At 33.3% G+C, this 23,716-nt stretch overlaps 3 protein-coding genes across 6 annotated transcripts; 1 reads left to right on the top strand and 2 right to left on the bottom strand.

Annotated features, from left to right (window-relative positions):
• The first annotated feature begins 347 nt into the window (after positions 1–347).
• Positions 348–6,168, top strand: LOC120071323 (probable plastidic glucose transporter 2). Of its 4 annotated transcripts, none has more exons than XM_039023528.1 (14): positions 348–487; positions 1,128–1,281; positions 1,413–1,524; positions 1,652–1,719; positions 1,822–2,068; positions 3,013–3,112; positions 3,220–3,332; positions 3,423–3,516; positions 3,646–3,799; positions 3,952–4,095; positions 4,204–4,277; positions 4,707–4,795; positions 5,338–5,452; positions 5,724–6,168. In XM_039023528.1, the coding sequence occupies exons 2-14, from the start codon at positions 1,191–1,193 to the stop codon at positions 5,904–5,906; spliced, it is 1,584 nt and encodes a 527-aa protein (XP_038879456.1). In that variant the 5' UTR covers positions 348–487; positions 1,128–1,190; the 3' UTR covers positions 5,907–6,168. The 4 variants fall into 4 exon arrangements, with proteins under 4 accessions (XP_038879456.1, XP_038879454.1, XP_038879455.1 ...); XM_039023526.1 differs by having other exon boundaries at positions 371–719; XM_039023527.1 differs by having other exon boundaries at positions 371–779.
• A 134-nt stretch (positions 6,169–6,302) lies between these two features.
• LOC120071325 (rac-like GTP-binding protein ARAC7) lies at positions 6,303–8,360 on the bottom strand. The gene is made up of 8 exons (XM_039023530.1): positions 7,923–8,360; positions 7,738–7,825; positions 7,537–7,646; positions 7,380–7,443; positions 7,233–7,297; positions 6,994–7,059; positions 6,755–6,861; positions 6,303–6,566 (listed from the first exon to the last, which is right to left on the bottom strand). Exons 1-8 carry the CDS (start codon positions 8,019–8,021, stop codon positions 6,533–6,535), a joined length of 633 nt encoding a protein of 210 aa, XP_038879458.1. The 5' UTR covers positions 8,022–8,360; the 3' UTR covers positions 6,303–6,532.
• Positions 8,361–19,970: 11,610 nt separating this feature from the next.
• On the bottom strand, positions 19,971–22,274 carry LOC120070646 (peroxiredoxin-2-like). The gene is made up of 3 exons (XM_039022476.1): positions 22,062–22,274; positions 21,843–21,922; positions 19,971–20,433 (listed from the first exon to the last, which is right to left on the bottom strand). Exons 1-3 carry the CDS (start codon positions 22,214–22,216, stop codon positions 20,180–20,182), a joined length of 489 nt encoding a protein of 162 aa, XP_038878404.1. The 5' UTR covers positions 22,217–22,274; the 3' UTR covers positions 19,971–20,179.
• Positions 22,275–23,716: the final 1,442 nt, after the last annotated feature.

Genomic DNA, 23,716 nt, shown 5'->3' with positions numbered 1-23,716 from the left:
CAAGTGTTTTCAAGTGGATGTCAGATAATTGATTCTATAAATAGTCTTATTCCTCTACCTTAAGAAGTAAATAATATTTTAAGTATTTAGTTGAAAGCTGAACTAAATACTCCATGTACGATTTAAATATTAGAGTACATTTAGCTCAACATCACGTTAGTGTAAGTTAGCTCAAACATAAATTCTCGAATCGAATTTCTACCTCCATCATGGTGTATTTGAGTTTATATAAAAAAGGAATAACATGGGTTATGGTGTGAATACCCACAGCTAATCATAATTGACAACAAATTATATTAGAAAGTGAAATACAAAAAATTAAGAAATAAATACTATTTAATTTATTTATTATAAGGCGTGCCATCGATGTTGGTTTCCCTCGCTGAGATATACATAGGTGGCAGTTGCTGGAGTGAGGACTCTGTAAAAATGCGACAAGAAATTGCTCTGTTTTTCATGGCGTAATAATCAATCATCGCCACCGAATGTAAAATCTAAGCCTTCACCAACTCTATTCTCCCTGTTCTTTATATATATTCTACGATTTGCGCCTCGCTTTTTTCTCTTTGCGTGTACCGAAATTTACAGCCGCTTCTACAAGATTCTTGAAGGTTTCAGAAGAAGCTCAATCGGCTTCTGCCTTTAGATCTGTTTTCTGATCCCTTCATCGCGTTTGAGCGCCTGTCAAACATTCTGAACTTCATTATGTTTTGATTCCGGTGATTTTTTCTTCACTTTACTGAAATTGCAATCGACTTCCTCCACTTCTCTTTTACTTAGTAATTCCTCTTCTTCTTCTTCGTCTTCTTTTTTGTTTGATATGGTTTCTTACCTAAAAATTGCTGCAAAGTTAGATATTTTATAGCTTGAAGATAATTAGGTTTGGTTTTTAGATCAACGAGAGTGAAGTTCTTTGGTTCAGTACTTGATTCTTTGTGAGAAGTTGGAGTTTGATTTCTGTATCAATGCATGTTCCCGTAAAATGCAAAATCAATTTGATGAACCCAGATGCTGATGTAATGGGATCTTAAGCTTGTATTATTTAAGCACTTCGACATTAGTTTAATTCAATAATGGAATATAGCTGGGTAAATAATGGGATTTAAATATTTGGACTATTATGCCAGCAAAATAGTATCCCGAAATATCCATGTTAGAGAACTTCTGGTGAGGACTTGCTGCGGTTTGGAATGTGGGATCGAAAACGTGAAGCTTTCTCAACGTACAAGCGATTGTCATATAAAGATAACGCAAATCCAATTGACATGGAGGATAATTCAGGTAACCCATTATTTGGCAGTCTGTAGCTTTGCGACCAATGAATTTCATTTTGGAAATATTTTCTGAATCAATGAGCTTTTTAAAATGATGGTGAAGACACGATAGTTGGTGTAACTTGGGGTTTTTCATAGCTCTTTTGCAGAGTGGTAAGGATTTCGAAGCCTCAAACCCTTCGTGGAGTCTTTCTTTACCGCATGTGCTAGTGGCAACCTTAACTTCATTTCTATTTGGCTACCACTTGGGGTTAGCTCTCTATACACGATAATTCAGCTCTCTTTTTCTCTCGGTGTCAATGTTCGGTGAAGCTGATCTTGCTTGTTTGTTCACAAGTAGACAATAGACACTGACTATATCTTGCTATCTTCTGCAGAGTAGTAAATGAACCACTGGAAAGCATTTCTGCGGATCTTGGTTTCAATGGAAATACATTGGCAGAAGGTGTCATGCTGCAAATATCTTGTTTGTTCTATTCAATTCCAGTTGTTTACCTGAGATTATTCAATGCTCTTAATGTGCTTTACCATTATATTTCTGATGAAGGTTTGGTTGTGAGTACGTGTTTGGGTGGTGCCTTAATTGGATCTTTACTGAGTGGTTGGGTAGCTGATGGGGTTGGGCGTCGTAGGGCTTTTCAACTGAGCGCTTTGCCAATGATTCTTGGTGCTGGAATGAGGTTGTTTTCTAATCGTGAGGCAATTCTAGCCAACGTTGACCGTGCTGTTCATCATACCTTCATGCTTTTTACTCGGCAATCTTTGGCATTATTTCCATGTATTATAATAAACTGGTATGCTTGTGTAGGATATTGAAGTTATATGTGTAGGATATAGAAGGTATAGGTTTCTATTTTTTTTTAGTTGAATTTGACTATACTTACTACCTTTATCATAACGATTGCTCCCACGGGGCCTTGTTATGATACTCCTATAGTTTCTATAGGTCATTTGTTTGCCACTACTGATATAATTCTCAGTAATATTATTCCTCGCATTTTCTGTCAGTTGGTCTTTTCTGTTCATAGGTTTTCTATACTCGTGCAATTTAATTCATGACTTCACTTGTCTTTTTTAATTCTTTCATCACGTCATGGCTAGGTGTTGGCAAAAGTAATACCAGTTGAACCCAGAAAGGGTGGGATGGTGGTTGATGTATAAATGGTGGAGTGAGGGTCAGCCATAGTAATAAGGATAGTGTACTTCACATCTAACAAAAACCATAATGATAAAGTGGGTCTTGGCCGACTTAATTGTGTTTAATTGACTGATGGCAGGTGGATCAAATGACTTTGAAAGTTTCCACTTTTCAGCATTGTACTCCTTCAGTCAATAGATGAACCCCTTTGTCACATCACTTTAGGTATATTACATTTGGTCATTTGTTTTCAGCCTTACATTAATGTGAACCAGGGAAGCTTGATCGTCCTCCTTTTACAGCCTGTCCTATGTCTAGGACTAGTTGATCCTAAAGTTGGTAGACAAACACACATACATTTTCTTTTCTTCCTTGGCTAGTCAAGAGAAACCTCCAACTCCAGTCTCCCGGTTTTATTTCTGCATAATGATTCTTATTTACTAATTTCTTGTTAATACAAGTTTACTGAAAATCATCATGCCCCTGAGGATTTTCAGTAATTAATTTTTTTAAGTTTCTTATCCACCACTCAGACACTGCTGTTTCCTCATTTTTCAATTTATTGCTCTCTCACGAGAAAAGTCAAAACTTGATGTTCAGTGCAATGACCAAAACTCTCGCTGGAATGCTTTTGGGACGATTGTTTGTTGGGACTGGAATGGGTCTAGGCCCTCCTGTTGCTTCTCTCTATATCACTGAGGTATAGCCATTGTTACACCACTGCTTTACGTCTTAACGTACATTCTTAAAAGCATTCGATATGAGATTATTTCTTCCTACTTCAATTTTTCCCACCAACACGAGTAGGTCTCTCCTGCATTTGTGAGGGGAACATATGGAAGCTTCATTCAGATTGCTACATGTCTTGGACTAATGGCGGCCCTCTTAATAGGAATCCCTGTCAAGGAGATAGTGGGCTGGTAAGGTATATTGTATATTCTAGAAGCCTGCAAATACATAATTATCCATTTATTTGTCATTTCAGAATATGCTCTTCTTTTTCGATTCAGGTGGCGTACTTGTTTCTGGGTGTCTACTATTCCAGCTGCATTATTAGCTCTAGCCATTGTATTTTGTGCCGAGAGTCCACATTGGCTTTATAAGGTTTGATCGCACGAATTTGAAATGCCTGCCTGTTTTTCAACCGTCTTTGTAGTTCCTTCATGAATTTGAAATGCTTGCCAATGGCTATGGTGCAATTTTGTATTATGATTATAATATTCTGTAATGTAGCAAGGACGGACTGAGGAAGCAGAAACTGAATTCGAGAAGCTTCTTGGTGGATCACATGTAAAATCTGCTTTGACAGAGTTGTCCAAGTTTGACAGGGGAGATGAACCAGATGATGTAGAACTTTCGGAATTGCTCTTTGGTCGCCACCTACAAGGTAAGAGACACTCATATTTGCTTCATTCCTGTTTTTTGTTTGCTCATTATTTTCCCTTTTTCTAATTCCACCATCCATGCACTCCAATTGCATCATTTATCTCTTTCATTAGGGTGGCATAGTTCTTCATTATTCACGCATTCCTTTTGCAGTTGTTTTTATTGGATCAACTCTATTTGCTTTACAACAACTATCTGGAATAAATGCTATATTTTATTTCTCCTCGACTGTTTTTAAAAGTGCGGGAGTACCATTGAACCTTGCAAATGTCTGCGTGGGAATTTCAAATTTAGCAGGTTTGCTCCATTCTCTGGTGGTTTGCTTAAACATAAGCTCCATAGTTTGCATATTTATTGTAAGGCGTTATTTATTTATTTTTAAATTCTCAATTTTGTACTTGACAGGATCTGTAATCGCAATGCTTTTAATGGATCGATTAGGAAGAAAGCTGCTTCTTCTTTGGAGCTTTTCTGGGATGGTAACCATAAAGCAACTTTTTTTTCTTCTTTTAATTGCTATAACATATATCTGAATGTCTTTCCCATGTCTTGTATGTTAAAATTGGGGAAAAAGATTTCTTCTGTTTGAATCAGGAGAGTCAACTTATCTCTCCTCAGTAGGGGCTAGGGAAGGGCATATTTGATCAATGTTGCCGTTGGACCTAGAACTTTTACTCTTAGTAGACGAAGGATTCAGAACCAACCTTATTTAATATGGTTTTGGTAGGAAGCAACTGTACACAACCTTATTTGATATGGTTTTGGTAGGAAGCAACTAAACATAAGTCCTTGACTATGGGTAGATTAAGATACCATTCACCAAGGATGTAGCAGTTGAAAATTTCTTTCGTGATTGAAGGATTCTATTATCTTAAAAGACTTTGCTTGATGTTTGATGTCTAATGTAGGCTGTAGCAATGGCCCTCCAAGTAGTCGCAGGAAGTTATCATTCCTCAGACTCCAGAGCTGTATACTTGTCTGTAGGTGGCACGTTGATGTGAGTAAATTTATTTATTTGAAGTGTAGTACATTTATTTCATATTATTATATACAGAAGGAAAACCCCCTCATGCATCATTCATCTTTGATCTCCCTAATGCTATGTGGTAAGTTTGTTGGCAACCGTTATACCCCGATACCCACAACCTCATCACGCGTTTTGCTAGACTCCTTTTTTTTAACCTAGTTTAATAACATGTGAGGGGTGAAGGCAGAGTTGGAGATTCGTACCTTCAGCCTTTTGGTCGAGGATATATTCCTTGACCAGTTGAGCTACGTTTTGGTTGGCTAGATTTAATACCTGAATTTTCAACTACTGTGACAATGAAGGTGCCAAGTCTGGTTTATGGATTTTCAGTTGGAAGGCTATTACAATTGGACTTCCAAGTTAATAACGATCATTCATGTTTTTATTCTATCAAGTATTCATATCATAGATAAGACTCGAGAGGTTACTTTTGATTAAAAAAAATGTTGATATGTGTAAAAGTGAGTGCAGATATCATTGATAAACAACTGTCTACTCACATAAAATTGCAGGTTTGTCTTAATGTTTGCTCTGGGAGCTGGTCCGGTTCCAGGTCTTCTTTTACCAGAAATTTTTCCCAGTCGGATAAGAGCAAAAGCTATGGCAATCTGCATGTCGGTGCATTGGGTAATATTTCACTTCTTTGGTGATCTTATTACTGCTTTTGTCAAGGATGCTTATGCTTTAAAGTATTGTTTTTCTGTCTCAAAGCGCTTCTAAATCAGTGGCTAAATAGTTGGATTTCCTGTGGGATTTGCCTTCTTCCATACATGGGAAAATGGTGGACAATTTAGCTCATTCGTAAATAAGAATGTGATAGGACCTTTGGAACTCAATTTGGAGTTCAAAATGTCTTGCTGATCCTGTGGTTCACTGATCCATTATCTATGCCCTTCAGGTGATAAATTTTTTCGTCGGATTGCTCTTTCTACAATTGTTGGAGAAGATGGGGCCACAGCTTCTGTATTCTGGTTTCGCTACATTCTGCTTGATTGCAGTTGTATTCGTGAAAAGGAATGTGGTGGAAACCAAAGGAAAATCACTTCAAGAAATTGAAATAGCACTTCTACCTCAAGAATAATGCATAAACACTAGGCTGGTAGCTTCCTCAAATCTCATGAAGATCACTGCAGATAATATACTATGCAGTATTTCCTCCACTTCCAAATATCTATTAACCGATGCCCTTGCTTAGAATCATTCACATTGTTTTGTTATCAAACAATCTATATGTGCGTGTAATCTATTACTGTAGAGCAGTATTTCCTTGTCAGAAATGAGTGTATAATAGAGAGCTAAAAATTAAGCGAATACAGAGAAATGCCAGACTTGATTTTGTCTCACTTCCTCATTAACCAATTAATATAATCTCTTATTGGATGTTGTTGATTCTTATCTTTAAGTTTTTGAATAACCCAGCCATTTTTTGCTTTTATCTACCCTTCTTTTAAACCATCAGCAGGAATTTGTGCGGCTTCCATAGATAGCAACCAAAGCATCATTTCAAATACAACATTTGCATTAAACACAATAGAGGAACACAACTCTCTTCACTTCTTTGGTCAGTCAGCTAGCACATTGAGCAAACACCTATTTCTCAGTATACAAAATTATGTTAAACTAGCAACCATAAGATCTGGCTATACGCTTGGCCCAAAACATAGATGCTACAGCACTCGATCACTCGATCCCAATCATGAGCACGGTTTACACAGCACAGCCACCACACACAATGCACCTACTGCATACAAGCATGCAAGATCATGAGCAACCATGGGATAGCCCCAAAGCTTCGAAATCTGTATTTGAACTCTCCCCCAATACGTATATTTTAAAGTGAAAGAATGATCACAGGCCATGCCCAAGTAATCGTTTCTTATGAAGTCGTACAGTTAAAATATCAGTAGAAAAAAGGATGTATATACTTACACAATTGAGCAACCAGTCCTTCGGCTCCTCCTTTTCCTAGGCATCTCAATTCTCCTTGGAGGTTGTAGAACAACCTTGATTGCAGTGTCAAAAACAGCTTTGACATTCTAAACAAAAATTATAGTTCAGTACTGCTGAGGCATGTGGAGATGACTTTTTGGCCTCCCTTATTAAGAAGGGAATCAAAGAGAGGTAATAAAGTCTTTCAAACCCCAAATTAATGAAAGATATCTATCTACCTGTTGAGTCTTAGAGCTACATTCGATATATGCAGCAGCACCAATTTGTTTCCTAAGCTCTTCTCCCTACATGAAAACCAACCAAATGAGTTTCTTCTGGACATCTATCACAAGTTTACTGGACAAAAAGATTGAAAGATCATGAACTTATAAGTCGTTTTCTATTTAGTCCATGAACTTTCTGACTTACTGGATAAAAAAAATTGAAAGTTCAAAATGTTTTTGAAAGTTTAGGGTACCTGAGTATATGTTACTGTGTTTGATCCCATATGATCCACTAAATAAGCTCCATTGTCCCGAAGATCTAAGAAAAATCAAACTATCTCAATACACTATTCCAAAACAGGAAGATGAATGTCAAAGCTAGTTTGAAGTTGTTTACTCACCCAACTTTGTGCCTACTAGAACAATAGGAACACTAGGGGCAAACCGTCTAAGTTCTGGCATCCACTGAGAAATATAAGCTAAACTTCAGTTCATCGAAGTAATACTAGAACAAAAAACTCTACAACATGGGAACAAGTGTTCTTTTTCCACCATTACCTTTTTGAGAACATTCTCATAACTAGCCTTACTGATTAACGAGAAAGCCAGAACAAAAACATCTGCTCCCCTGTAACTCAATGGCCTAAGTCTACTGTAATCTTCTTGGCCTTTCAAAACAGAGCAAAATATTCCAAACTCAGAGAAAGATAATAATCCATTAGAAGCAAGCAGGCTAAGAAAAGGGAAACCCCATTGTACCAGCAGTGTCCCATAATCCCAAGTTGACAATATTCCCGTCCACAGCCACATTAGCGCTGAAGTTATCAAAAACTGTAGGAATATAGTCCTGCCAAAACAGAACAAATCCCATTTCATAACACAAATGGAAGAAAAAATACTTGAAAAATGAATGATTTTGGAAGATGGGTATGAACAAAACTCACAGTAGGGAACTTGTTGCTGGTGTAACAGATGAGCATACAAGTTTTCCCAACAGCTCCATCTCCAACGGTAACACATTTAACAAACCTTGAAGCACTCATCTTTTTGGTAACAGAAGAAGAATATACCCAAAAACCCCAAAAGCTCAAAATAGGGTTTGAAGAAAAAGTTAACAAAAAAACAAAGATGATGAGAATAAGAAGAAATCAGAATGTGGGTATCTTGGTGAGTAAGTCACAGAAGGCATTCTCCAAGTTTCAAGGGATAATTGCTTATAAAAACGTGAAGAGAGAGAGAAAGAGGGGGGTTGTGGTCAAAGAAAAACCTTGCTTTTTTGACCCTTGCAGGTATTTTCAAATCCCAAACAAACGGATTGGGTTTTTAATTTGAAATGCAAATGAATGACTGGCACTGGTAAAGTGTTTAAATGGCTGGCTTCCAACATTACACAGTTGGCTAATATTTAATTCACCATTAGAAGCTTAGAACAAAGTGGGTGAGAAATGAATCACTGTGAGTCTCAATTATTTCTTTCTATAATTTTCTGAACAAATTAAGGAGCCCTGAAATCTGGGATTGAGACTGAAAATAATAATACTCCTGTGTTTTGCTTTAATTTGAATATTTTTATGCCCGTCAATAGATTATTGTTTCTTGTACTACAAATAGGGAGCTTTGTGCATGCACTATTAGTAGCAATTCACCAAGACTGTGCATAAAGTGTGCTTAAAAAGAACCACCTTTTATTTAGTTTTAAAAAGTGATTTAAAAATAATATTTTGAAAAAAAAAAACATTCAATTGAAAGAGTGCTTAAAATGAACTTTCTATTGCCTAGAAAAAAAAAAAAAAAAAACTATAGTTGGGGTCAATTACAATTTGTTCTATCAATCTAAAAATTAAAATGAATTTTTCACATGTCAATTTTTTTTTTTTTTTTTTTTTAGTGAAATAGTCCAAGCTTGTAATCCGTTTATGTGTGTTCTATGTAAAATCTAGATAAATATTAAATTTTGCCGCGCACTCAATTTAAAAGAAGCTATATGGACAATATTTTATACCCCAAAAAATCCTCTCCTTTCCGACAATATTTTTAAATTTTAGGTAGAAAAATAAAATTCAAAATTCCACTAATATCCGCATTTTATGGAACAGTTTCTTTATATCTGATTGTCAGGAAACTTCTAAGAAAATTATATAGCTTAAATTCATTTCGTCAAAATCATTTACTTATTTACTCTTTTTTCACTGCTCGAATTACCCTGCTTTTTCCAAAAAAAAAAAAAAAAAAAAAATGGTGGCTCGGTTTAAAATATACTTTAAAAATATTTTAAAAACAATTTTGAGCCGTTAACAAATATTCTAATTTTTTAAAAATAATTTATTTTCAAAATTAAATACTTAAAAAAATAGGATTCTTTTAAAAAATATTTACAAAAATCATGTAGTGTTGAAATTAGAGTTAATTCTTTGTCTTTATTAGTTTCAATCTTGTGGGAAGAATGAATATAAGAGAACTCAATTTTTGTAAAGGATTGAACATCCCTTTTCCTGACCAAATTAGATTTATGTGATTTTCTTTTAAATTAAGTCTTTATAAAAGACTTAACTGTCTGAGCTTTTTTCCCCTTCATTTATTGCTTTTTTCCTTAGTAACATTTTTCAAACTACTACACTATAACACCACCTATTTTTCCTTTTCTCTAGGTTTATTGATTGTAACTAATTATTAAAACATGATTTAATTACAAATTCTGGTCTTATGATTTTGAGAGAAAGAAAAAAAAAAATTAGAAATTAGACCTTATAATTTTAAAAGTTAGAATTTAATATTTACACTTTGATAAAAATCTTATAAATTTTTCTTATGGTTTAATAAAATTTAATTATAAACTTTTAACTTTTACGAGGATTTTATTAGATCATATAGATTAAATTCTAATTATAAATTATAATGACTAAATTTTAACTCAAATTATAGAGACAAAATTTGTAATTTAACTTTAAAATATTCGTTGGCATGTTGATATATCTATAAATTGAAATGATTATTTATGAGGATTTTAATAAATCGTAGGGACTAAATTTTAATTATAAATCATCGAGATTAAATTCTAACTTATTCTCCATATCATAGTGACGAAATTTTTAATTTAACCTTAGCTTAGGAAAAATCGTTGACATTAACTCTTCGATTTATCAATATATCTGACATACCAATAGATATTTTATGGCTAAATTGAAATTTTGGTTCTCATGGTTTGAAAAATGTTAAAATTTAATCTCTAAGATTATAATTAAAATCTAGTTCTTATGGTTTATTAAAATCCTTGCAAATAGTCATTGCAATTTATAGATATATTGACATTTGTGCAGATACTTTAAAAATAAATTGCAACTTCGTCTTTATTATTTGGTGAAAGTTAAAATTTAGTCCTTGTAATTTATAATTAGAATTTAGTCCATATAGTTTAACAAAATCCTTATTAAAATTAAAAATTTATACTTAAGATTTTATTAAATCATGAAAAAAATTTATGAGATTTTATCAAAGTATAAAGATTGAATTTTAACTTTTAAAATTATGAGGACTTGTTCGATCAGCAGAAAGGAAATTCAGTCTTTTATAAACATAGAATTCTTTAATAAAGACAAAGAATCAACTCTATTTTTACAAATAATTTTGACATTACAGTTCTATTTTAATGCTTAATCCGTTAAACCAAACATATCCTTAATCTTTTAACTTTTTAAATGCGAGTCTTTGAGGATCTCCCACTATCAAAGCAATTGAAACAGACGAGGGGTCAATTGGATCGTGTGTGATTCTAGAAGATCTCCCATTTTGGGTGTGTTTGTGACAGTGATCCTCTTCCCATCATAATTGAATCTGATTCCTGAGATCATCAATGTCCTTGACAATCTAGTTGACCTATCGAAGACTAAAATTTGTTGTGCATTTGATCCTTCAAGAAGCCCCCTTGACGAGGTCCATTTGAAATAAAATTGGCGCTGCTATTAGTTTTTGGATGTATTTAGAATGCATTTTCAAGTGTTTAATTTAAAAATAAATTATTTTGAAAAGAAAAAAGAAAAAAAAGTTTTTGGCAATCATTCAAAATAGCTTTTCAATAATTTTTATTAAAAGTATTTAAATTAAAAATAAATTTTTTAAAACAAAAACTTTTTTCTCAAATCAATCTAAAGAGGTCCATAGTTTTGTCAATCTAAACGGGTCCATCAACTGTTTTGGTTTGCCAACTTTCCGAACTGGTTTTCCTATTCTCTTTATGGAGTTGGATTGCGTATTCATTTATGCTTTGATGACGTCCTTCCACCCCTCCCAGCAAAAAAAAAAATTCAATTATTTGTTCTGTTTCAAGTATTCTAGTGAGTACGTTGAATAGAACAATAACATATTAGGTACAAAATTTAAAGTTAAGAATTTAATAGAAGTGCTAAAGGAAAAAACGATAAAGGAAATTTTTTTAAGTTCTTATTCATCAAGGACATGTCTACTAATTCATAATCAAAATTGATGTAATCGTAATGAGTTTTCGTTGATGTAACATTTATAATGGGTCTCAATCGTAAATGTAATTGGATTGCTTGTGATCACGTTTACTTAAACATTTTGCAAACATAATCTGTTATGTTTGAGGCTCTTTACAATCACCTGTAATGGAACGAATAATGTAAGATTGCTAAAGTACCCTTTAGGTTTAAACAAATTTACCCCCAACGACTGTAGAACCCAAATTTGCAGACGCTCTCATTTTCAAAAATTTATTGACCATTTCATTCCCTCCTTCTTCTTCTTCCCGCTCATACATTTATCTGATACTAGGTTTCATCTTCTGGCCATTCAATCATTAGTAGGTACAACATTTCAGGTTCTTGTCATCCATTAATCATTGATTTAACACTTCATATCACCCCAATTTTTTGTTCATCGCACATTTATGTTTGTATAGGGCTCACAGTCTTCGTTATCCTTTCAAAATGTCTTACAATTTAAGTGATATATATTCTGATATTGTGTTGTCTGGTATCGTTATATCTTATCACTTCTGTTATCGATTGATATTGTGCAATCATTGTCTCGTTACCTTATCATTGTCGTTAGGGTCAATCGATAACAAATCTGAAATGGGCAAGATCCAAAACTTTTATCTGAGCTATGCATAATTCTCCTACTATCCTTAACATTTTTCTTGTAACTCATTTTAGATAGAAAATGGCAACCAATGTATAAGATTCCTTTGACCTAGTGGTTTCCTACTTAGATAACTAACATGTCCTCTATCAAGCATATGAACCTAGCTATTAAGATGAAGCTCAGTCTAGTGCAACTGGAAACATTCAAAAGACGAACGATATCTGGTCACTTTATTGATCTTAATATTGTATTCAGTAGTGCTTTCATTTACGATATCCTATTGGGGGAGGTCAACGACAATAGAGAAGATTCCATGTCATTCAATCTGAGGGGACCATCGCGACTTCAGTAAGGACAAATTCCTACTAATGACTGGATTGTGATCGTCCATAGATGTCATGGGTCAGAAAGCAACTGGTGATCATCGTTTGTAGGATAGGTACTTCCCCAAATGCGATGGACTTACTATGTTTGATTGGGAGAAAAAGTATCTGAGATGTGTATTCAGTGTTGGGGTTGATGTCTTAAATCTCATAGGTTCTGTAGTTTGTAATTGTAAAGTACAAACAATTTATTTATTTAATAAAATATAGGTATTTTATTCAACATTTAGTAGTATTAACCCACAAAACCAATAAACTAACATCCAAGGTTATCTTTTGTAGCTTACCATTTAGGTTATCACTTAAACACGATTCACCTCTATGTCTCTACATACATGTTTAAGCTACATAAGATAACCTTAAATGTTAGTTTATTGGTTTTGTGAGTTAATGCTTCTAAATGTCAAATAAAGCATCTTAGATTTCATTAAATAAATAAACTGTTTGTATATTGCAATTACAAACTGTAAGACCCACGAAATTTAGGGCATCAACCCCAACAATCTCCCTGTAGTTTATGCCATAAATCTCGTGGGTCCTGTAATTTGTAATTGTAAAGTACAAACAATTTATTTATTTAATAAAATATGAGGTATTTTATTCGACATTTAATAGCATTAACCCACAAAACCAATAAACTAACATCCAAGGTTATCTTTGGTAGCTTAAATATATTTGTAGAGACATACAAATGGATCATGTTTAGGTAATAACCTAAATGGTCTGTGATAGATGGATAAGACTGGGTACCTTATCCTGGTGATACTACGAATACGACTCGCTTTGTAGATGTTACAATTGTTGTAAAATTATACAAGTGATCTGATCCTAATCATTTATGTAGAGACATGTGAGTGGGGGTGTTCTATACAAAAGGGTTTGTATAAGACCGAACCATGAAATGAATAGTCTCATTATATAATATCGTGAATAATAGACTTACATTTCACTAAGATAACCATAGGTGACATGACCTAAATCCTAAGTGAGTTGTGAACTCCTGCCTATGAAGGCGCACTACTACAAAAACAGTGTTTCTTGACGTTTTTGAAATGTCAATAATCACTTTTTTTAACGTTTTAAAAAACGTCAAGGAAGCCAGTGTCAAGAATGTTGATTTTCTTGACGTTTTAAAAACTTCAAGAAAAGTGACACTTGATATTTAAAAAACGTCAAGAAACACTGACACATGACATGTTAGAAATATCAAGAACTCCACGTCAAAAATATCTATAATCTTGACAAGGAAAAAACATCAAGAAATTTTCTTGTGATTTTTTTAGCAAAATCCGTAATGTTGACATTTTTATCTATAATTGCTCCTGTATTTTGATTCAACAACCACATTTGGTATATATATGACATACATTCACCAATCAAATAAACAATACACGCATTTTCAATGTTATATATCAACAAAATTTCCACCAATATCTCTTTATAAAAAACTTCACTTCTTTAATATTGTCAATATTACAACCTCATAAAGTATTTATAAGTTAAAAGAATATGAAAAATCCCATATGAACAATTTCAAAAGTATAACAATTATCAACCCCCATATGAACATGAACACATTTCCTATTGTACAATCAACAACCCCATCCTATCTGAGAACAATTAAAAAAAATTACACCTATCAATCCCGTATGAAGTAATCCTAGTCAAATCTCACTCACTATGTTTCTGCCTCCACAAGAATAACGTAGTCCACCTTGAACTCGTCGCTTTGAGCACCTACATCGATGAAATAATATACCAAAACTATAACATATAGTTGAAACAACTTAAAATTACTAAACTTAAGTACCACAACATACAAAGTCCTATAAAACTTTACAACTCCATGAAGGATTTTGTAAGTTAATTAAAAAAAATATGGACAAACTCATATGGGCACTTCCAAAACAATATAAGGAACATAATTCTCACAGTCAACCAACTATGAATAGTTTCAAAAAATGCATTTCAAAACTTCTATCAAAATTATCCATCTGCCCACATATCAACTATCACATGTAGTAATCCAAAACTACCTTTGACATTGTATTATGGTACCTAACTATGAAACTTGTCGAATGTATATAACTCGAGAGAAGAGAGCTGCATAATAATTTTAGATCATACCTCTTGAAGGAAAAGAAACTAGACATAATAAAATAAAGCCCAACAGCTCAAATGTCCACAAATTACTTTTTATGAAGTTATAACTTTTCTCATAGCAGCACCTTGACATCAATAAAGAACCACTCCATATAAATATATCCTATAAATAATACAAACACAAAGTTTCAAAAAAATATCCTCAACTTTTCTCAACCCATCAAGATTAATGTAAAATATCCTATAAATGTTGTAGACAAAGAGCTTCAAACAAATCTATCCAACATAAATGTAACTATGTAACAAGTTACCACAAAAAGAATGACTTTCGGTATAGGAAGAAGTTTATTTCTATAGAAAAAAAATTAAAAAAAAAAAAACTACACTTGCAAGTCACTGCCACTCAACTGCGGAAAGTGCAAATGACTTCAAATAAAGCAAGAAAGATCAAAATAATAATTTAAAAATCTGCAAGCAAAAATCTCCATTTTACTTTTTTTTTTTAAAAAAAAAATTCCTTTTCCCTTGCTCCCTCTAATTTTAGAGAGGTCTTCAGCCAAAGTTGCATTTAAACCAAGTAGGTAATCAACTTTTCAAATGGTAATCAAGTCATATTTAAATGTGTGACTTTCTATACAAAATGTATGACTAGAGGTAATGAAAAATGGAAGAAATGCAACATACCAATAGCACATAGTGTCTTCAAATCAAATTTCTCAGCTAAATCAGTATGTTTTGCCACATGCACCATATTACAATGTCAATAACTTTGAAAGTTATAATATCACTTGTAGATTCAAGAATATACATGAGAGATTAAGCCGTAACTTTGAAAGTTCAAGCCTCAAACCAAGAAAATCAAGTCTTAACTTTGAAAGTTCATGTCTCAAACTAAGAAAATCAAGAATGAAACCTAACTTAAACTAAATCTACTTACCTCAATGAAGAATCTCTTTAAGATTAATGGAATAAATCAAGCCCTGTCTTTGAAAGTTCATGCCTTAAACCAAGAACAATATGAAAGAAGAATTTATTATGAGATTCAAGAATATACATGAGAGATTAAGCCCTAACTTTAAAAGTTCAAGCCTCAAACCAAAAAAATCAAGCCCTAACTTTGAAAGTTCATGCCTCAAACCAAGAAAATCAAGAATTAAACCTAATCTAAACTAAATCTACTTACCTCAATGAAGAATCTCTTCAAGATTGATGGAATAACAAAGATGCATCAAAGGGAAGTGGAAAACCAAGAAGAATTGCAGAAATTTTGCAAAGAGAAGAAAGAAAAACGAGCAGTTCGGTTGGAAAACCTTTTTTAAATATGTCTTACACTGTTTGCGACGCGTGCTATTTTTCCATCAAAACCCGTAGCATTGCAATGCTGTTTGCGTGAGGTGCGGTCGTTTTTCATTTTTTGGTCAAAATATGTAGCGTTGCAACACTACTTTTCAGCGTTGCAACATTGCCCTATATATTCTAATATTCTTGATGTTTTAAAAAAATCAAGAAACCATTAATTAAACTTGACATTTTTAAAACGTCAAGTACAATATTTTTCGAAAACCTCCACTTTTTAAAAATAAATCTTGACGTTTTTTTCTTTAAAATCACCTATTACTTGTTTTTTTTTTTTCATAAAAACGTCAAGTATTTAAAATTGCAAATGTCAAGAAAGGTGGTTCTTTTTTTTTGTAGCGGTTCTTTGTTTCGTATGGGTAAGAGTTGTCATATCGCCGACTCAATATGCCTATAATTTTGGGGATTCGTCTGATTGAGGAGTTGGGAACACAGCTACACGAGATGAAATTCACTCTTTCCCTAATGTCGAGGTAAGTAGATAAATTGCTCCCTAAGGGCTGATTCTGAGGCTTGAACAATGTGGCGCTACACCCTCTCTTGGACCGAAAGGGGTTTGATCATAGTTGCATTATGACTTATTGTTCATTATTGAGATTAGTGGTACTTAAGGAGTTAGATGTAACTACAAGAGCAAAACGGTAATTTAGCAAATTTGTAAAGGGTCATTGCACTATTGACTAGTTATATCCAATGGACATGGAAATATATCTGTAGTGAGAAGGGTGCAACTGTTGGTCTTTGGTAGAGTGACCGACAATTAATGGATGTTGAGTAATTTAATTAAAGGAGTTTAATTAATTATTCAAGTACAAGTACCATAAGAGCTTCAATATACAAGAGATCTCCTCTGTAGCTTAACTGGGATTATTGAGAATTAATTTTGAATTGTTCAAATTAATTGAGAGATTGATTATATATGATATAATTAATTTAAATTAATTATATGTCATATAATTAATATAATGTATTTGATACATTATAATATAAAGTTTATTTGAAATGAATTAAATATTTGAAAATGATTCAAAATACTAATTATGGATTAGATTCATATAATTAAATTTAATTTTGATTTATATTAAATACCATGATTGATTTAGAGAATTTAAACTATTAGATTATATTGTATTTGATACAATATAAAAACTATAGATTATATGTTATATTCGATATAACATATAGTTTAATATATAATATATGATAAGTTGGTTGTCATATATATAACTTTCATTAAATTAAATTTTGAATTTAATTTAGGAGGGAGCTATAATTTCCTCCCCTATTTTCTCTCATAATAATCAATCGTCGAAAGGGAGTTGGTTTTTATGGTTTTCTTCATCTTCTTCACAGAAGATTTCAGAGTGTGAAAAACTCTCCCAACGTAATTTTCTCAGAAAATTCTCCTCTCGGAAAAATTCTTCCTTCTTCATCCAAAATCAACTGAGCCAACAACTACTGTAACTCTCAATCCTTAAGGAGAATACAGAAGGTTCACTGGTGGTGGTGTCCAACCAAATAGTGATTTGATTTTGTTGTGGTTTTTGGTTCTATTCGTTTTTTAAGAGATCGTGATCGGGTCAAGGAGGATTATCGTGAAGAATTGGTTCTTCAAAGGCTAATATAATTCTAATCCTAATCTTCCCTCTATATTTGATTCAAAAGCATGTTGTAAAATTGTTTGATATGCATGATGTATTACTCTGTATTATAATTCTGTGAAATTGAAATTGGAACACGATCTACGCTTCCGCATCAGACCTCACAGTCATTCATATAAGCAATGATGACGTTGTGGTCAAATTTTTGTTGTCTTTTACATGAAACTTACAATGTAAAACTTTTCATTAACAAACAATGCAAAGAAATCAGACATTTTTTTCGTAATTTCGTAAGTGACCGATGAACCTCCTGTGATGAGCAGGAGACAAGAAGGCATCGGTTGTGGGCCGATGCCACATGTGCCTGCATAATTGCTAGGACTGCCAACTAACATGCTTGTGGAGTGAGGGGCCAGCAGATCATATGCAGGTTCTAACTAGCATGGAGATACGTGCCCATGTGATTCCTTCCTAGGCGAGGAGTGGTGACCCCTGATAAAACCTAGGATAAGGATAAGCACGCTATACTGACGACGGTGGCTCCTGAACTCGTAGCTACTACAACACACATTAAGGAACAAAAAGATCAATTTAGTCAAGGACAAAATATAAGAATCAAGGAAGGATCACTGTACCTAATAGACTGTACAGAGGACAATTGATTCAAAAGCAATCAATGTGAGGAATTTCGAAGGAACGTGTTAAAAACACCCTTAGACTCGATAGACGAACACCAATGTATATGCTATTTTTTACACCATTAATTACGATAGGTGGAACTCTAGCTAAACTTATCTACAGTAGATTTTTTTTAAAAAAAAAAAAAAAAAGATAAGTGTTACCGTTACCGCCTAGTTTCACTATTACCGCTCATTTAAAACCTCTAAAGACGTTGATAGCCTGCTCATAATCATTTCGTGCCATTTAGAAAAGTGCATTGAGAAGCCTAAACGTCACTCAGCCTAATAATGGAACTTACGTATGGTTACATCTAGTTGTCAGATCGCCACACGTATGCATATCGTAACAGACTGCATGCAACTATCGATCTTTATTTAGGAAAGTGCAACTATTTTTTTAAAAGTCAATCAGATGTTTAATGCTATTAATGGTCATCTCCCTTAAACCATACTCTTCACCTTCTATAAATACAACAACCAAGCACTTGAAACACACATTTTTAGAAGGAAAAATGTGATCAAACATAACCTTAGATTCCGAGGACAAACAGTTTTTGGAATATCCATAAGTCCCGTGGGCGAGCAGCTTAGAACTGTCCAGCCCTCCCACCTCTCCCACAACATCTGAGTCATCCACTGAAGAGGAGGGCTCATCATCGACCATGGCCATCGAGGAGGGTAATTCAACTCCCAACGAACTGATCCTCCGCCTCCATCACTCACTCTGACGATCGAGGTTTCACCATCGAAAGGTTCACAACCAAGAGACATGCCTAAGCTCCGTCAACTACCCTCCACAACGAAGGGGTAGGAAGGGAGGAAAAGACGTCGTGATCAGATGTACTCCACTTGTGTTTATCTCCAGTGACTTGGAGTAGGCTTCTTTTCTTTCTTCTTGGTTAGTTTTTTGTTGTTTGTTTTGTTAGACCTCCTAGATTATGTAAACAAAATTGTTATTGATGATTTTTTTTCATACAATCTATGTCGAATACTTGAACACATACTGAACAAAAAGTTCATGCACATGCACATTAGTATCAATAAACAATTAACAAAATCCGTAACTATGATCAATAATTATATAAAAAGAAAAAAAAAAATAACATGATTTTTATTGAACGATTGTTACCAATCAACTCAACCGTTTTAGAATGATAAATGATGACTTGTGATGGCAAAAAATTAGAAAAATCATTAAAAAGTATTTAAAAAGTTAATCGATCCCATATAATTTTCAAACGAGGATTAATCACTCTTAGCTCCACAATCAGGTAGTGTTTGTTGATTAGAATTTCGTAGTGCACCTTCCAGTTTATTGCTATTACGAAATTCAAGTCAACAAGCACAACAACAAATGTAGCAAATAGAAATGCCTAAATGCTAAATTTGAAAGTTTGATTGAAAATTGATTTAAAGAAACAAAAACAAACATTTGATTACTAGGCAAAGTCTCCTCCATCCACAGATTTGATACACATACCAAGGCCAAAGATCTTGTGCAAAGCCCTAGAAAGAAAACGAGTACGCCTGAATGAAAAAGCTGCCCTGCATCTGCATATTTGATTAACTAAAATAATGTGCCTTTTCCAAGTCATTACGATCAAAATGTTGAACTTTATCAACACACTTTCCTGGAAACAAGACGACATCATCCTGACAGATGAGCCAAATTCAACACACACATCGGTTCACCAGCAGAAGTTTAGACCAGATAAGATGCTAGCCAGAGATGCATAAAAGAAACTCTTTTAACTTTATAAAAAACCAAATGGAACAAGCAACAGCATGATCATTCATTATTCATATGAAGGGAGCCTCAAACATCTAATTAACCCCACAAAACCACAGTTCGATAGAAGGTCGACATGGGCTCTGCTCGTTATCACTACGGTTCAACAGCTAGAAAATACATGGATAAAATATGGATGGCCAAAGCTAGCATGCAAAGAGTTCGCATACAATCAAAAGATAGATTCAATCAAAGAGCCTTGAGGATGTCCTCAGCACCGGAGACGGTGAATTCTCCACCAGATTCGATATTTGTGGCTTTGACCTTGAGGTCATCAACTAAGAGAGAGAAGCGCTTGGATCGAACGCCAAGTCCTTTCTCTGAAAGATCGAGCTCCAGTCCGAGAGCATGTGTATATGCTGCAGAGCCGTCAGCAAGGAACTTGACATGCTTGTTCTCAGGGTAAGTCTTGGCCCAGGCCTTCATCACGAAGGGGTCATTGACTGTATCCATCAGAAACAAAACTATCGTTACCTAACATATAATAAAATATGTAACTTTGGAGTTTATTATCTAACCCTTTTTTTAAACATCTGACAAAGGAAACTTATTGACCAAGGTGTTTTTCAGAAGACCAAAGAGAAATAGAAAATAAATTGCTTTAGGGTGCTCTTGTCAACCTTTTAGATTACAATATTTACGTACAATGACTAATTATATTACTACTTTGTTAATTTTGGCTTAACCTTTCACGAAAGGTCATGTTTAGTGTCTTGCATATATGCAAAGTCAATACGAAAAAGACTCGGTCAATTTCTTTCTTTTTCTTCCATTTTTTTGGGATATGAAACTGGTCAATTTCATAAAACTAGGAAAGAGACGTTCTATTCATTAGAGAACAAATCCAAATTGAGTGTGAGTTTAATCTCTCGCTAAGGCCTATAAATTGTTTCAGTGATATATCTTCATCTTCTGCCAATAAACGAATAAAGAGGGAAAGCACGGAATTTTATTTTAACAATTGGGTCAGCATTTTGACTAGAAAGGTCAAGTATATCTATGAAGCTAAATAGAATGGTCTCATTCCAAGATAATTGACAGAAATAGCACATAACAGTTTTCATTTTTTACAAATAGCACCCTTTTGGCCAATTGTTTTAATGACTCATCTCGGTGCATCCATTATTGAGACCAAAATAATAAACTTTAAGTTCTTTCAATAAAACATCTGAATCACCAGCTTTTTGGTCTTTCTTGGTGGAATTTTGGTTTGGACAACGACAGAGATTGAATAAAAATTGACAGAGGAAAGAAGTGAAAGTTTTGGTCAATTATTCATGCATTTTGTATTGTCAATTTTTATTAGGGATGGTTCATTCTCTTCTATTTTTTGATCCCCAATTTGGATTCTAGTTGTTAACACTATATTTCCTTATTTAACTTTTTTTTTTTAAGAAAATCTCACATTGGTGTTTTTGGCAAAAAAAACCTCAAAAACTACCAAATCTTACCTAGAAAATCAAAACAAAAAAATCTTAAAAACTTCTAATTTATTAATGAGATCTTCATTTTGATATATTCTTCCTCTGTATGTTAAAAAACAAAGGCATTGAGAAAAATACTTCAAACTCATCTTCCCAGTAATCGAACAGGTAGTGAAAAGAACACCAATAGCACAAACTCTTATAACTCCATATTAATGGAAGTTCCTAGAATGACATGACACAAATCATCATTCATAGAGATCAAACTTCATTGACATTACTTTCAAGCTGTGATAATTTACATCTAGAGCATTCAACAACAATGAATCAACAATCGTCCAAAGCTAAGAATCAACAATCGTCCAAAGCTATGTAGAGCACTAAAATTATAAAACAATGTAATCTGGAGTTAAGTTAGAGAATTATACCGCTAATTAGTAGAATATCATCGATGCCCTTTGCCTTGAGCTCTTCACCATTCTCAATAAACCCCGGCACATGCTTCAAACTAAAACCAAACAACTCATTACTTCATGAAAACTAAAAAACGGGCGAAACCCAGAAAGATCCACAAGAAAACAAACAGAAATTGGAGATCAGTAGGTCTCAGATCGGGTTATGTCGAAGGGAATCAGAGAGGGATTTACCTGCAAGTGGGAGTGAAGGCGCCGGGTACTCCAAAGAGAACCACCTTCTTGCCGGCGGCGAGAGAATGTATGGAGGCTTGTTGGAGCTGATCCTCTCCATCGAAGTAAGCTACCGTGCCGTCCGGCAACGTATCTCCAACAGCAATCGGAGCCATTTGACGTTGATTTTGATGAATTGCCGTTGAGAACTAGGAAGTGTGAATTGTGTGATTAGCAATTGAGGGCGGTTACTTATAATGATTGGACGGGTACAGTGGGCCAAGGACCTGGCGGACTTAGGCCCTTTATTTAACTCTATTTGATGGTGGATTGAATCCGCTGCTCCTAAGCCGTTTTATATTTCCATTTTTTTTAATATATATATTTTGATTATGCAACCGTTTAATTTGGACTTTTTATTTTTTTTAAGAAGTTTTATTTTCGTAAATTTGACTATTTTAATTTTATTCATTTTACTTTTTATATTTCAGAAACATTTTGTCTTGATATTAAAAAAAAAAAAAAAAAAAAGATCACTTTTATATCTTAAATCGATTTTTTTCTATCACTTTTTGTTTTGATTTTGTTTTTTGGTTTATTTTCGTTCTACAAATCTTAGATTTTGTATTAAATTTAGCTTAAGCATTTTTCACTCGAGCTTATATTTTATATCCTTGCAATTTAAATAATTTTTTTTGTCACCTGTTTGGATCCCGGTTTTTAGTTGTTGTGTTCGTTTTCCATTTGTATTAAATTTAATCTTTATATTTTATATTGTTGCAATTTAAATGAATTTTTATCACTTATTGGTTGGATTCTATTTTTTTAAAAAAATGGTCTGAAAAGACTCCATAATTTTAGAATTTTGTTATTATTTGAATCTCAAATTATTCTCATTATTTTTTTATAATTAAATTTGTTGCTGATAATCCTTAATATAAGGGATGTTGAGATTGATTTTTTTTTTCAAAATTATATATNATCCATACCAAAACTATAGGTTAAAAGTTAATAGGAATGATATATATATATATATAATTAAGAAAATATTCGTTTAGTGTTTTTCAAAATACACTTTTTAATATTGTAATGGAATCATGTCTACTTAAATTATTTTTTAGATATTATTACTTTAAAAATTAATATTTTTTCAGAGTGAGCATGGTTAAACAACAATGACATATTATCTTAACTTTCAAATTTTCATCGTACTAGTTCTTGTACTAAAAAATAATGTCAATATTTTAAAAGTCTAATGTTATATAGGATCAGAAGATAAAAAGGAATGTAAATAACAAAAGCAATAATCTTTTAAGTATAAGGAGACAAAAACAAAGATTTCAAAAACATGTATCAATCAGAATAGATGATTTGAAATGAGGTGAATGTGTATAAAATCGAATATAACGTGAACATACCAATATTAGATTTAATTAGATATCTTAATTTTTTAATGGAAAATGCACCATGATTTATAATTTAAGCATTATTCAACATGACGAAACTAAAAACAAAAAAAAACGTAAGAGGAGTTGGTGGAAATTGGAATTGGTGTAGTATTTTCCTTGCTCTAGACTCGAATATTTTCCTTGTAGTTCAATTATTTATTATTCTAAATCAATTTATTATCAATCAAAATTACCAAATCGCCCTTCACAGCGTTGACTTTGAATTGT

Source organism: Benincasa hispida, chromosome 2 (assembly GCF_009727055.1).
Source record: "Benincasa hispida cultivar B227 chromosome 2, ASM972705v1, whole genome shotgun sequence".
In the NCBI taxonomy this organism is placed as follows: domain Eukaryota; kingdom Viridiplantae; phylum Streptophyta; class Magnoliopsida; order Cucurbitales; family Cucurbitaceae; genus Benincasa; species Benincasa hispida.
This window is presented reverse-complemented; position numbering and strand designations above follow the sequence as displayed.

Excerpts from the sequence above, each read along its gene's own strand:
- LOC120071323 (XM_039023528.1), top strand. The coding sequence starts at position 1,191 with ATGTGGGATCGAAAACGTGAAGCTTTCTCAACGTACAAGCGATTGTCA. Across the intron at positions 3,800-3,951 it reads CTTTGGTCGCCACCTACAAG|TTGTTTTTATTGGATCAACT; the intron begins GTAAGAGACACT and ends TTCCTTTTGCAG. Across the intron at positions 4,096-4,203 it reads GGGAATTTCAAATTTAGCAG|GATCTGTAATCGCAATGCTT; the intron begins GTTTGCTCCATT and ends TGTACTTGACAG.
- LOC120071325 (XM_039023530.1), bottom strand. The coding sequence starts at position 8,021 with ATGAGTGCTTCAAGGTTTGTTAAATGTGTTACCGTTGGAGATGGAGCT. Across the intron at positions 7,826-7,922 it reads CCAGCAACAAGTTCCCTACT|GACTATATTCCTACAGTTTT; the intron begins GTGAGTTTTGTT and ends CTGTTTTGGCAG. Across the intron at positions 6,567-6,754 it reads AGGACTGGTTGCTCAATTGT|TAGGTGCATTGTGTGTGGTG; the intron begins GTAAGTATATAC and ends GCTTGTATGCAG.
- LOC120070646 (XM_039022476.1), bottom strand. The coding sequence starts at position 22,216 with ATGGCTCCGATTGCTGTTGGAGATACGTTGCCGGACGGCACGGTAGCT. Across the intron at positions 21,923-22,061 it reads GCCTTCACTCCCACTTGCAG|TTTGAAGCATGTGCCGGGGT; the intron begins GTAAATCCCTCT and ends GTTTGGTTTTAG. Across the intron at positions 20,434-21,842 it reads TGATATTCTACTAATTAGCG|TCAATGACCCCTTCGTGATG; the intron begins GTATAATTCTCT and ends TGATGGATACAG.